This window comes from Astatotilapia calliptera, chromosome 13, assembly GCF_964374335.1.
Source record: "Astatotilapia calliptera chromosome 13, fAstCal68.1, whole genome shotgun sequence".
NCBI lineage: Eukaryota > Metazoa > Chordata > Actinopteri > Cichliformes > Cichlidae > Astatotilapia > Astatotilapia calliptera.
In genome coordinates, this window is record NC_137434.1 from 4,987,986 (window position 1) to 5,001,299 (window position 13,314).

At 48.8% G+C, this 13,314-nt stretch overlaps 1 protein-coding gene and 1 long non-coding RNA gene across 2 annotated transcripts; one reads left to right on the forward strand and one right to left on the reverse strand.

Annotated features, from left to right (window-relative positions):
• The first annotated feature begins 574 nt into the window (after nucleotides 1-574).
• LOC145419759 (uncharacterized) lies at nucleotides 575-2,935 on the forward strand. Its single transcript, XR_013901099.1, has 3 exons — nucleotides 575-712; nucleotides 851-930; nucleotides 2,798-2,935. It is a non-coding gene; the product is annotated as an uncharacterized LOC145419759 (long non-coding RNA).
• Nucleotides 1,667-10,583, reverse strand: LOC113035270 (uncharacterized). The gene is made up of 6 exons (XM_026190731.2): nucleotides 10,453-10,583; nucleotides 9,051-9,215; nucleotides 8,873-8,965; nucleotides 8,541-8,795; nucleotides 8,330-8,422; nucleotides 1,667-1,860 (listed from the first exon to the last, which is right to left on the reverse strand). The coding sequence occupies exons 2-6, from the start codon at nucleotides 9,141-9,143 to the stop codon at nucleotides 1,849-1,851; spliced, it is 546 nt and encodes a 181-aa protein (XP_026046516.2). The 5' UTR covers nucleotides 9,144-9,215; nucleotides 10,453-10,583; the 3' UTR covers nucleotides 1,667-1,848.
• Nucleotides 10,584-13,314: the final 2,731 nt, after the last annotated feature.

Genomic DNA, 13,314 nt, shown 5'->3' on the forward strand with positions numbered 1-13,314 from the left:
TTTTGTTCAGGAGTGAATAATAAATGTTTCATCTCACGAAGAATCACATTAAAAAGAAAAAAGTTATTTAAGTAGCTATAAAAAAACTGGTTATGGGACTTCTGTGATTTCTTAACGGTACAACGTGTAAAATCTAACCACTAGATGTCAGTACATGGCAGATTACGGTTAACTGAATGCTTTTTTCTTACTCCTCCCAATTTAAGTGCATAATCCTGTCTATGGTGGCCACTGTAGGACAAACAACTCGGCCAACAGTACAATTGTAGCGAGTGTTTGCTGTCAGTTAGCTGTTTATGCCACATCTATTTCTCCGAAGGAGGCTGTAAAACTTTCCGAAAAGACTCCGATATGCCTCGATTGTCATGGTTCCCTGTGTCTCCCCAACGATCTCGGTGTTGCTGTTGTTGCTTTCTCTCTCTGGCCTTTCTCTCTCGCTCGCCTCTGCTGGGGTTCCCACCTCTGGCCCATGCCCTTGCAAGTAATCACGCACCTGCAGCTCATTGTCCTGAACTTCAGCCACTATTTAGGCGACAGCTCAGCGTTTCTCATCACTGGATCGTTGTACGACACTCACCAATGTAGCCCCGACTCTTTCCTGTGTATCGTCGTTTCTCGTGTTTCCCTGGCTTCTAATTGTCTTCCCCTGTACATAGATCTTCTTGGACCCATCCCCGTTTCCACCCCTGGAGTTGCAATCTTGATTGTTTTGGTGAGTGGTGTGTGTGGCCAAAGAAGTGTGTGGCTTTCCCCCTCCTTCCCTGGATTCCCTGGAGCCCTATTCCCCACGCACTTTGTATATAGCACTCGGTGATCGTGTAAATAAACTGTTTATTCTCAACATCAACAGAGTCCTGCGCCTGAGTTCACTCGTTCGTTGTGACATCAATGAATCAGTGAAGCTCACGTGTCCGTTTCAGCGATACCAAGGTGAGTTATGGAGAATATTCCAGAATATTCTGTCAGTAAGCGCTGCTGTTAGCTGCTGTTAGCTGCTGTTAGCCAATGTAAGAAACTTGAAACTGTCTTGTTGATCTAACATCAATGGACTCGGCCACTTAGTGAATAAACTCTTACACGATCTGATACTTTAATCAAACTGTTTATCATCTGACAAAGTAATTGCGACAGTATTGAGAATAACCAAACATATTCATTCACGATTTCAACTTCAGTTAAGGAGATGACGCTTGAGTTGAGGAGGAATAATGAGAAGGACGATGAAAATATACACATAAAAATATTAAATGGTCACATATAGTTTGAAAGAAGTATTTGTGGTCTTTAAATTAAAAGTAACTTTTAAGACATACTACATGTGTTACTGGTCTCAAGCCACAGACAAAAAAACACAACTGGGCATAACAGCAATATCCACCTCAGTCACTGTATACATGAAGTCAGCATAACATGCAAACCAGTGCCTGCCCCCATGTATTTTTAATGGTTTCATTCTAAGTTTATGACAATGCATGAATTTGATGGATGATGTAATTAAACACTAATCAGTGTATATTTATGAGTACAACATTCCTTTTTTTCTTTACATAACCTGAAAAAATTACTTATTGTACCTTTTAAGCTGAGTGAGTCTAGCAAAATCAATTTCCTGCTCAGTTGATGTGTGATATAAGTGCTATAATATAAAATTAAAATGGAAATAGAATGAGGTAAAAGTGATTTATTTGTTTTTGTATGTCAGAAATATTTATAACTGAGAAAAATATCCAGTTAACATTAAAAGAAACAATAATGTAAAGTATACGTATTCCATGTTCAGCCTGTGCGGCTGCTTCGTAGAATCCAATGGTCCATCTAGTGGTTGTTGTGCAGAAGTGCAGCACGGGCTCAGTGCAGCTCCTGAAAGTAGAATTGAGTTCACAGAAAACCCATTCACATTAAACTCGAGACTCTAATAATTATCCAGACACAAAGCCATCTCAGTCCTTTAAGTAGGACTCAAACTCCTTTAGCATTGTCCCAGGAAGTCCCACACAGTTTGCCATCTGATCTGTTATTGCTTTGTGGTCGATGGTCTCAGTTGCAGAACTAAGATCCCGTGATACTAAAATCTGCCATTCACTATGTTTAGGTTAAACGTGGTTAAACTGCTAATTGTAAGACATCAAAGCAGTTGTTTAATTCCAAAAAGCTGCTCAGTTGATTAAAAACAGCAACTTGTCCCTTGGCTTTAAATAAAATGTAACAGGGGCCAAAAGAAAACAAAATTATTATAATTATTCTGTCAACTGTTCAGTGGCAAGGTGTGTTTCTAATTCCTGTATTACACAATGCATCCTGATTATACATTGATCAGTCATAACATTATGATCACCTGCCTAAAACTGTGTTGTGTTGCTAACAAAGACCTTGTGCTGGCACCAAGATGTTAGCAACAGATTCTTTAAGTCTTGTAACTTGTGAGGCGGGGCCTCCATGCATCTGACTTGTTTGCCCGGTACACAGATGCTCGATTGGATTGAGACCTGGAGGATTTGGAGGCCAAGTCAACACCTCAAACTCGTTGTTGTGCTCCTCAAACCGTTCCTGAAGCATTTTTGCTTACTACCAGTTTTGCCTTACTTGTCTGTGGCTATGCAGCCCCATTCACAGCAAACCGATACACTGTGTATTGTGACATCTTCCTATCAGAACCAGCATTAACTTTTTGTGCAGTTTGAGCCACAGTAGCTTGTCTGCTGGATTGGACCACCAGCCTTCACTCACCATGTGTATCAGTGTCTTGGCCCATGATCATTGGTTCACCACTGTTACCTCCTTGGATCACTTTTGATAGATACTGACCACTGCAGACCAGGAACACCCCACAAGAACTGGAGATCTGGAGATGCCCAAAGCTGACCCAGCCATCCAGCCATCACATTTTGGACCTTGTGCTTTTTACTGACTCTAGCACAGCAACTTTGAGGAAAAAATGGCCACTTGCTCTCTAATATATCCCACTCAGGTTCCATGATCACTGTGCATGTTGGTTGTGTTATTGTTTCCCATCTTTTAAGCTCCTGTTTTCTCTGGTTTTAATCATGTAACACATGTAATGCAGAAATAATGGGTCCAGCTCTACAGCAGCATTTACATTTATTATTATACTGAAGTTGTGTTATTGTTGCTTTTGTGTTGATCTGTATATGTAACAGCATGCAGAGGTCACAGGTCACCGAGAGCAGAGCACGGTGCCGGCTGCTGATATCTTCACTGTGGGGCACCTCCGTCTTCCACGAGGTGAAAAGATAAAGCGGAGGTGGTGAAGGGCACTTGTGGCGGAGGCGTGGCCCCGGGCGCATCTGCAGGGGAGGAGTGGAGCGGAAGGCTCAACGGGGCGGCGCCGCGAGGCCGGTAAGAACAGCTGATATTGTTTATGGACTGATGATGGTCTCCTCCGCTGTGTTTATAGTGAGACGAGGAGGAGCGGCCAGGAGAGATCAGCTGGGCTCGAGCTGTCAGACGGTGCGACTGAGTCAGCTGTCAAAATACAAATATATCAATAAACGTGGAAGTTGGCTATACCTGCCTGTGTGTGCGTGTGTCTGTGCTGGGTGTACTCCACAAGTGGTGCCGAAACCCGGGAGAGTGCCGGTGGGGAAATGTCCGACCCACAGGCCACGCCACCCGCCCAGCCTCTGCAATTCTTGGCGCAGATGCTGGCGGAGATGGCGACGATGAGCCGGGATCAGGCGGCCGACCAGCGTGCCCACCTGGCCGCGCTGCGGGAGCAGACGGACCGACAGACGCAAGTTCTGGAACGGCTGGTCGGGGCCGCTGCCACGCCGAAGCCCTCACCGCTGTCGGTGTCGGTGCCCCGGATGGGGGACGGGGACGACCCACAAGTTTTTTTGGAGACCTTCCGTGCCACGGCGGAGGCTTGCCAATGGCCGCGGGAGGAGTGGGCTCCGCGGCTGCTCCCCCTGCTGTCTGGGGAGGCACAAACAGCGGCCCTGAGTCTGCCTCCGGCGTCGAGGAGCAGCTTCCCGGACGTGAGCCGGGCGGTGGTGGACAGGCTGGGGCTCACCGCCGAAGACCATCGCCGGCGGTTCCGGGCCTGTCGGCTGGCTACAACGGACCGACCATTCGCCTGGGCCCGGCAGCTGCGCGACGCGGCGGTGCGCTGGCTGCAACCGGGAGCATCGGAGGGCGAGACGAAGCTGGTGGACAAGGTGGTGCTGGAGCAGTTCACGGAGGGATTGCCAGCGGAGACGGCGAGATGGGTCCGGTGCCACCGGCCCGCAAGCCTGGAGGTAGCGGTGACGCTAGCGGAAGACCACCTTGCCGCTGGAGCAGGGGAACCCGGGGACGCCGGACGGAGGCCGATCAAACAGGCCCCAGTGCCGGCCCCGAGACGCCGTGTGCCGGCACCAGGGCAGGCAGAGCGGCTGCCGGCGCTGAGCCCCACTAACCCTTTCGCGGCGTTGGTGCCGTCCAGGGTAGCCGTGCCAAGTGGAGCCGCCCCCGAGCCACGGAGGGCCGCACCGACGCCGGGGCCGGAGTGTTGGAAGTGCGGGCAGCCGGGGCACCTGAGGAGGGATTGTCCGCTTATGGAAGTGGGGCAGGTGTTTCGCGTTGCTGGCGCCCCAGCACCCTCCCCCGGTCCAGGAGGGACATACAGTATTCCGGTAAGGACTCGAGGGGGTATACGCCAGGCGTTGGTGGACACGGGCTGCACGCAGACCCTCGTACACCAAAGCGTGGTTCGCCCCGGGGCATTGCTGGAGGCAGAATGGGTGGAGGTGAGGTGTGTGCATGGTGATGTTCACAGGTATCCCATTGTGCCGCTGCTGTTAAAATATAAGGGCAAAACACATAGAGTAACGGCGGCGGTTAGCCCGCGCCTGTCGCACCCCCTGATTCTGGGTACCAATTGGCCGGGGTTTCATCAGCTACTGGGGCAGTACGCGGGGGTGCGATCACGACCGGAAGCGGGGTGTAGCGTGTGCGCGGCATTCAGCGGTGACGCGGGGTCGTCCGACACCGACTCCGGGGGGGAGGAGCTGGCGGGTCCCTCACGGGACGTCCCGCCGGCCCCGGAAGTGTCCCCCATGGGTGATTTCCCACTGGAGCAGTCTCGTGACGGCACCCTACGCTCAGCCTTTGACCAAGTGATGGCTATTGATGGTCACGTGGTGCGCCCTGAGGCCGCGCAGACCTACCCGCGTTTCGTCTTATTAAACGACCGATTATATCGAGTGAGTCGTGACACTCAGACAGAGGAAACACACACCCAGTTGTTGGTGCCGCAGGGCCGCCGGGAAACGCTTTTCCAGACGGCCCACTATAACCCCATGGCAGGGCATATGGGCTATGAGAAAACTCTGGAGCGAATAACGGCCCGATTTTATTGGCCGGGCATCCGAGCGGATGTGCGCCGATGGTGCGCGTCCTGCCCGGACTGCCAACTTGTTAACCAGCCGGCCATACCGAAGGCGCCGCTGCGCCCTCTCCCCCTCATTGAGGTCCCGTTTGAGCGCATCGGCATGGACCTCATCGGGCCGTTTCACCGGAGTGCACGCGGCTACCGCTTTGTGTTAGTCCTGGTGGATTACGCAACGCGGTACCCGGAAGCAGTTCCGCTGCGCACCATCTCTGCAAAGAGTGTGGCGCAGGCACTGTTTCAGGTCATCTCCCGAGTCGGAATCCCGAAAGAGATACTGACTGACCAGGGCACGTCGTTTATGTCTCGTACACTGCGGGAACTGTACGAATTACTGGGCATTAAATCTATTCGGACCAGCGTCTACCACCCTCAGACTGACGGGCTGGTGGAGCGGCTGAATAAGACTTTAAAGTCCATGATTCGGAAGTTCATTAACGAGGATGAACGCAATTGGGATCACTGGCTAGACCCTCTGTTATTCGCAGTGCGGGAGGTGCCCCAGGCCTCCACGGGATTTTCTCCCTTTGAACTGCTGTTCGGCAGGAGGCCACGTGGGGTGCTCGACCTGATTAAAGAAAGCTGGGAGGACGGTCCGAGCCCCGCCAAAAATGAGATTCAGTACGTGTTGGACCTGAGAGCAAAACTCCACACTTTGGGGAGGTTGTCACGGGAGAATTTGCTCCAGGCTCAGCAGCGTCAGCAACGCCTGTATGACAGAGGGGCTAGGCTCAGGCAATTTTCACCGGGAGATAAAGTGCTTGTGTTACTCCCTACCTCCAGCTCGAAGTTGCTCGCCAAGTGGCAAGGACCCTTTGTGGTCACACGGCGAGTCGGGGACGTGGACTATGAGGTCGCTCGGTCGGACAGGGGAGGAGCCACGCAGATTTATCACCTCAATCTCCTCAAACTGTGGCGAGAGGTTGAAACCGCTTCTCTGGTGAGCTTGGTGAAGGAGAGAGATGAGTTGGGGCCTGAGGTGCCAAATTCTATCATTCCCGCCTCCCTCCCTTGTGATGACCATCTCACACAGGCCCAGAGAGCGGATGTTGTCGCGTTGCAACAGCGTTTTGCGGACGTGTTCTCCCCCCTGCCCGGCCGGACGTCCCTCATCGAGCACCATTTCGTGACGCAGCCTGGCGTGACGGTGCGTTCACGGCCCTACAGGCTCCCGGAGCACAAGCGAAAAATCGTGCAGAGGGAATTGGCGGAAATGCTGAGGATGGGAGTAATAGAAGAGTCGCACAGCGCCTGGTGTAGCCCCATCGTTCTGGTGGCGAAGAAGGATGGGTCTATACGGTTCTGTGTCGACTATCGCAGGGTGAACGAAGTGTCACGCTTTGATGCCTACCCCATGCCTCGGGTCAACGAGCTCCTGGACCGGTTAGGCACGGCCCGCTTTTTCACGACACTGGACTTAACCAAGGGCTATTGGCAGATTCCCTTGTCTGCCGAGGCCAGGGAGAAAACGGCCTTCTCCACTCCGTACGGTTTGTACCAGTTCGTGACACTTCCGTTTGGCCTGTTCGGGGCCCCGGCCACTTTCCAGCGTCTCATGGACCAGGTACTGCGTCCGCACGCAGCGTATGCTGCCGCCTACCTGGATGACGTGATCATCCACAGCGACACCTGGGCGGAGCATGTGCTGCGGGTGGCCGCGGTCCTGGAGTCCCTGAGGGGGGCGGGGCTCACGGCCAATCCGAAGAAGTGCGCGGTTGGACGGAGGGAGGTGCAGTATCTGGGGTACCACCTGGGGGGCGGGCAGGTGCGTCCACAGGTGGAGAAGACGGCGGCTATCGCATCCTGCCCGCGCCCCAGGACGAAAAAGGAGGTGAGACGGTTCTTGGGGTTGGCGGGTTACTATCGTCGCTTTGTGCCGGGGTTTGCGCAGCTAACCAGCCCCCTGACCGATCTCACTCGAAAGGGTGCCCCGGATCTGGTCCAGTGGACGGGGCCGTGCCAGGCGGCGTTTGTGCAGGTGAAAAAGGCTCTCTGTGGGGAGCCGCTGCTTCACACTCCTAACTTTTCCCTCCCTTTTGTTCTGCAGACTGACGCCTCGGACAGAGGGCTGGGAGCCGTTTTGTCCCAGCAGGTAAGGGGGGCCGACCGCCCTGTCCTATACATCAGCCGGAAGCTAGCAGAGCGCGAGCGCCGGTACAGCACCGTGGAGAAGGAGTGCCTGGCCATCCGGTGGGCGGTCGGCTCCCTGCGCTATTACCTCCTGGGACGCTCATTCACCCTCTGTTCGGACCACGCCCCGCTGCAGTGGCTCCACCGCATGAAGGATGCCAACGCCCGGATCACCCGGTGGTATCTGGCGTTGCAGCCCTTTAAGTTCAAGGTGATCCATAGGCCGGGGGCGCAGATGGCAGTGGCCGATTTCCTCTCTCGCTCGGGGGGGGGGAGTTGGCTCGGCCGGACGGCTCCCCGGCCTCGAACGGGCGGTGGGGGTGTGTGGCGGAGGCGTGGCCCCGGGCGCAGCTGCAGGGGAGGAGTGGAGCGGAAGGCTCAACGGGGCGGCGCCGCGAGGCCGGTAAGAACAGCTGATATTGTTTATGGACTGATGATGGTCTCCTCCGCTGTGTTTATAGTGAGACGAGGAGGAGCGGCCAGGAGAGATCAGCTGGGCTCGAGCTGTCAGACGGTGCGACTGAGTCAGCTGTCAAAATACAAATATATCAATAAACGTGGAAGTTGGCTATACCTGCCTGTGTGTGCGTGTGTCTGTGCTGGGTGTACTCCACAGCACTGTTTAACAAATCTCTGAGCCTCAAGGCACTGGAGAAGTCCGGCAAGACCACACAGGCTTTTCTCTTAAATATCTGCACGGTCATAATACAGAGCATACATGTTAAAACAATAGAAACAGTATTTAAAACTTTCAGTGCTGTGTACATATGTATTTCTCTGAATCAGTGCTTTTAAATGCTGGAGAGTAAGCACCTTTACATCAATGGTGGTCGGAGGGAGGAGGCTGAGCAGCAGGTCTCTTTCATACCAAGATCGTGGGAGGTTATCAATTTCAATAGACACAGTCTGACGAGAGAAAAACAAAAGATTTCATAAAATTATCAAAACATCCATCATCAGCCATAAAAAAAACAAACCTTTAGATTTTTTTTTCTTTTTTGTGGGAGTCCAAATGTTTCATTACCTGTCTGTAAGCTGGAAACAGTGGTTCCCACAGAATGGGACGTCTGTGCAGTGGGCGGTAACTACAGCTGCCTGGTGGTGCTCGATGGGGACGTTCGGATCTTTTATCCTTGGGGCCCTCTCTGACCTCCCTGATGCCTACTTGAGCTACGAAGAAGACTTTGGTGCTGCTCTTCATTTCCCTCAAAGCCACGGCAGCTTCATCAGCACTGCGGTAATGCACCATCCCGTATCTGTGATTGTTTTTCACAATCGTCTGAAGTACGAGAGGAAAATCGTGAAGCAAATGAAAGTGAATTTTGCATTTCTAAAGCACGTTTGTAAGACAGTTACCTGAACAGAGATGACACATCCAAAAGATGAGAACATGCTGAGCAGATCCTTGGCAGTAACAGCTTGGTCAGAATTCAGATAGACTTTCATTTTCTGTCAGAGTAAAGCACAGAGTCAGACAGCAAAGCACAGAGCTGACGTCCTGTTATGATCCTCAGAAAGCAGAAGGGAAACGTACGTCGGTCCACTCAACATTTCTCCAGTCTGAAGGAACCGTCTGTTTGGAAACCTCACTGGGTGCATAGCAGTTTTCATATCTGATGGCGTCCATTGCAATTATGCATCAAAACTTAACTGTAATTTCAGAATACAGCTTTTGAGTGCAGATTTGGTCACATGTCAACTGAAGAAAAACAAAAACAAATTTGTAAAATAAGCAGAGTTGTAACCAAGTGTAGGCCTGTGACAGAAATCCTAAAAGTAAGACACCGTTACAGCTTTGAAAATAAATTTGATTCAAACCAGTTTGTTTCCTAGCAATATGATGCAAATCTGCACCTTACAGCAGAACTAACTTAATTTTGGCATTCAGACCCCATTCATATTCTAAATAATATTTCATGTTGTGAAATAGAAAACATGGACTCACACGTCCAGGGCGAGTGATGCGTTTTGTTCAACTATTTAACAGCAATTCTGGACTCAAGTGACGCGTGAATGTAAAAATGCCTTACTGTTACTTAAAGTCATGACATGAAAAGAAAAGTGGTTTTCACATATTTGACTGTAGACATACAAAGTACAGCTGGGAATGCCTTTTGTTTGTTGTTGTTGTTGTTGTTGTTGTTGTTGTTTGCAGAAAGGTGGCTGAATACTGTGTTTCCACAAATTAAAATGTCCTCGTGGTGATGACCAGAGGGAAATGATGACAGACAAAGTCAATATCAGCAGATTAGTGCCACATTCATTCTGCAGTAGAAACAGGAGTTCTTTAAAAGATTGTGATTATTTCTGTATTTTCACAGATTAAAAGAAAACACTGAGCATTGATTCATTGTTGCCTTCAGGATCCCATCTGAACCCTTTCTTAGAGAGCATTACAATGGCTTCATTGTAGCTGCCTAACTTCCTTCAAAACTCCTTCATCACTTTAGTTTACTGGCTTACGTCACATAAACCCTTTTCTCTAAACACCCCAAATTACTAAATACTTAAAATAACTTACAGCTGTACAGTGTAGGAATGTTTTTTTAAAAGTACTTACAGTATAATGTGTTTCTCCTCCCCCCTAAAACCCTCTTGTTCCACTGTACCTATCAAAACAGCGTGATTTGCCGGGAGTGTCTCCTCACAAAGGTGAATTCTACTTCTTTTTTAAACTTTTTCATTTGCAGCTATGCATCAAGGCTGCCGTCTGCGACATCCTGCAATTGTGAAACTGAAAAAATTTGTTGGCTTTGCAAGCAATGTTGGAGCTGCTGTGAATGGCTGATAGAGACACACTCAGGAGAGTCACACTCGTGTATAAGAAGATCAGCCTTTATACCATTTTTTAAACGAGATTAATGAGCCTCGTCTTGGAACACTTCTTTGCTTCTGCTGTTCCACTGCACCCGACTACATTTACTTCCTTTACTCACCTCTTTTCAATGTATATTCAGTTGGTCCAGCTGTCCTTTGTCGCTGATCTTAGATCTTTTTCACCCATTAATTAGATTTCACAATAAAAAAAATCTACTAACATATGATCCTGTGTAAAATTGTTGATGCATAGTGACCTTCTTATCACTTCCACAGATGGTCTCATGTGTTGTTTTGCATTTAGAAGCTGTTCTTGAGCACATGAGCTGCTGAAGGTTTGAAACTCAAGTCATTATTTTATTCAACAGTGCCACCTGCTGTTGAATTCATGAACTACCAGATGAGTTTAACCTTTCCCTAGGGGTCAGGGGTCAGATCATCCTCCCCTACATCCACAAATCTTCTCTGTGATCTTCTTTTCCTCCTGCCTGGAAGCTCCATCTTCAATATCCTTTGTCAAATATATCCACTATCCATCTTCTCAACATGTCCAAATCTCAGTCTTGCCTCTCTACCTTTATCTCCAAAACACTAACTCTGGATTCATCAGGTCATCAAAGTGCCTCTTCTATCATCTCAACATACTCTCTTCAATAGTTGAATTGTCTGTGTCCATGTTTTTAAATCCCTCCAGGCCCTGTTTGCACAAGGAAGCAGTGACAGAGCTGAGGCAGAAAACAAGTGCCAATTAAACCGAACTCGAAGGTAAAGAGACTGACATTAAGAAAAAAACATGTAATCTTAGTATTGTGCTAGTAAAACGTACCAGCACTTAAAGGAAAATACTAAAAACTGAACTTATTTAACAATTCTTAAACACACAGCTGTGTTTCGGCAGCTTTACTTTGAAAATCACAGTGGCTACTTTGGCTCTGCTCCTGCTGTACAACATCCAAATGCATTTACTGTGCGCAGATCAAAGTGTAAGAACTACACTTTCTATCAGCTACCATCCAAATGGAGTTGAATATTCAGTGTGTGTGCCGTATGACGTAGGCTGGCTGCCTGGGCAGACAGTTAATTTTTTTTTCTTTTTGACTGGCTAAACTTGACTAAACAGACAGTTGTGGCTAGAATCTGATTTGTTACATCTTATACCTCTATGGCAGGTATAAGTCAGACTCAGATCATTATAAGGCCCATTGCTTTCATCCTCTTTGCAACTGCCAAACCCAGATGTTCATTGGATTGTCAGACTGAGAAGCGTGATTTGTCACTCCAGAGAACACGTCTGCACTCTACAGTCCAGTGGCAGTGTGCTTTACACCACTACATCCAGCATTGCACTTGGAGATGTAAGGCTTAGATGCCATGAAAACCCATTTCATGAAGCTCTCTGTGCACTGTTCTTGAGCTAATCTGAAGGTCACATGACGTTTGGAGGTCTGTAGTAATTGAATCTGCAGAAAGTTGGTGACCTCGGTGCAGCACGTGCCTCGGCATCCACTGACCCCGCTCTGTGATTTTAAGCGGCCTAACACTTCATGCCTGAGCTGCTGATCATCTAACATTCATAAATTCCAGCTCCTCAGGGTACTGAATTTGGGCTAAAAAACCCAAACAAACAATCTTCAGTGTAAGCTTTCAACAGGTAACCTCTGTCGCTAGTAACACTATGTGACACTTGGATTTTAGCACTGAGCTTTTGCACAACATTTGCCTGTAACTGATGTGTTATGTGCCTATACGGGGAGTGCAGAATTATTAGGCAAGTTGTATTTTTGAGGAATAATTTTATTATTGAACAACAACCATGTTCTCAATGAACCCAAAAAACTCATTAATATCAAAGCTGAATGTTTTTGGAAGTAGTTTTTAGTTTTAGCTATTTTAGGGGGATATCTGTGTGTGCAGGTGACTATTACTGTGCATAATTATTAGGCAACTTAACAAAAAACAAATATATACCCATTTCAATTATTTATTTTTACCAGTGAAACCAATATAACATCTCCACATTCACAAATATACATTTCTGACATTCAAAAACAAAACAAAAACAAATCAGCGACCAATATAGCCACCTTTCTTTGCAAGGACACTCAAAAGCCTGCCATCCATGGATTCTGTCAGTGTTTTGATCTGTTCACCATCAACATTGCGTGCAGCAGCAACCACAGCCTCCCAGACACTGTTCAGAGAGGTGTACTGTTTTCCCTCCTTGTAAATCTCACATTTGATGATGGACCACAGGTTCTCAATGGGGTTCAGATCAGGTGAACAAGGAGGCCATGTCATTAGTTTTTCTTCTTTTATACCCTTTCTTGCCAGCCACGCTGTGGAGTACTTGGACGCGTGTGATGGAGCATTGTCCTGCATGAAAATCATGTTTTTCTTGAAGGATGCAGACTTCTTCCTGCACCACTGCTTGAAGAAGGTGTCTTCCAGAAACTGGCAGTAGGACTGGGAGTTGAGCTTGACTCCATCCTCAACCCGAAAAGGCCCCACAAGCTCATCTTTGATGATAGCAGCCCAAACCAGTACTCCACCTCCACCTTGCTGGTGTCTGAGTCGGACTGGAGCTCTCTGCCCTTTACCAATCCAGCCACGGGCCCATCCATCTGGCCCATCAAGACTCACTCTCATTTCATCAGTCCATAAAACCTTAGAAAAACCAGTCTTGAGATATTTCTTGGCCCAGTCTTGACGTTTCAGCTTGTGTGTCTTGTTCAGTGGTGGTCGTCTTTCAGCCTTTCTTACCTTGGCCATGTCTCTGAGTATTGCACACCTTGTGCTTTTGGGCACTCCAGTGATGTTGCAGCTCTGAAATATGGCCAAACTGGTGGCAAGTGGCATCTTGGCAGCTGCACGCTTGACTTTTCTCAGTTCATGGGCAGTTATTTTGCACCTTGGTTTTTCCACACGCTTCTTGCGACCCTGTTGACTATTTTGAATGAAACGCTTGATTGTTCGATGATCAC

Excerpts from the sequence above, each read along its gene's own strand:
- LOC113035270 (XM_026190731.2), bottom strand. The coding sequence starts at position 9,143 with ATGGACGCCATCAGATATGAAAACTGCTATGCACCCAGTGAGGTTTCC. Across the intron at positions 8,966-9,050 it reads GAAATGTTGAGTGGACCGAC|AAAATGAAAGTCTATCTGAA; the intron begins GTACGTTTCCCT and ends TTACTCTGACAG. Across the intron at positions 8,423-8,540 it reads TGTTTCCAGCTTACAGACAG|ACTGTGTCTATTGAAATTGA; the intron begins GTAATGAAACAT and ends TTCTCTCGTCAG.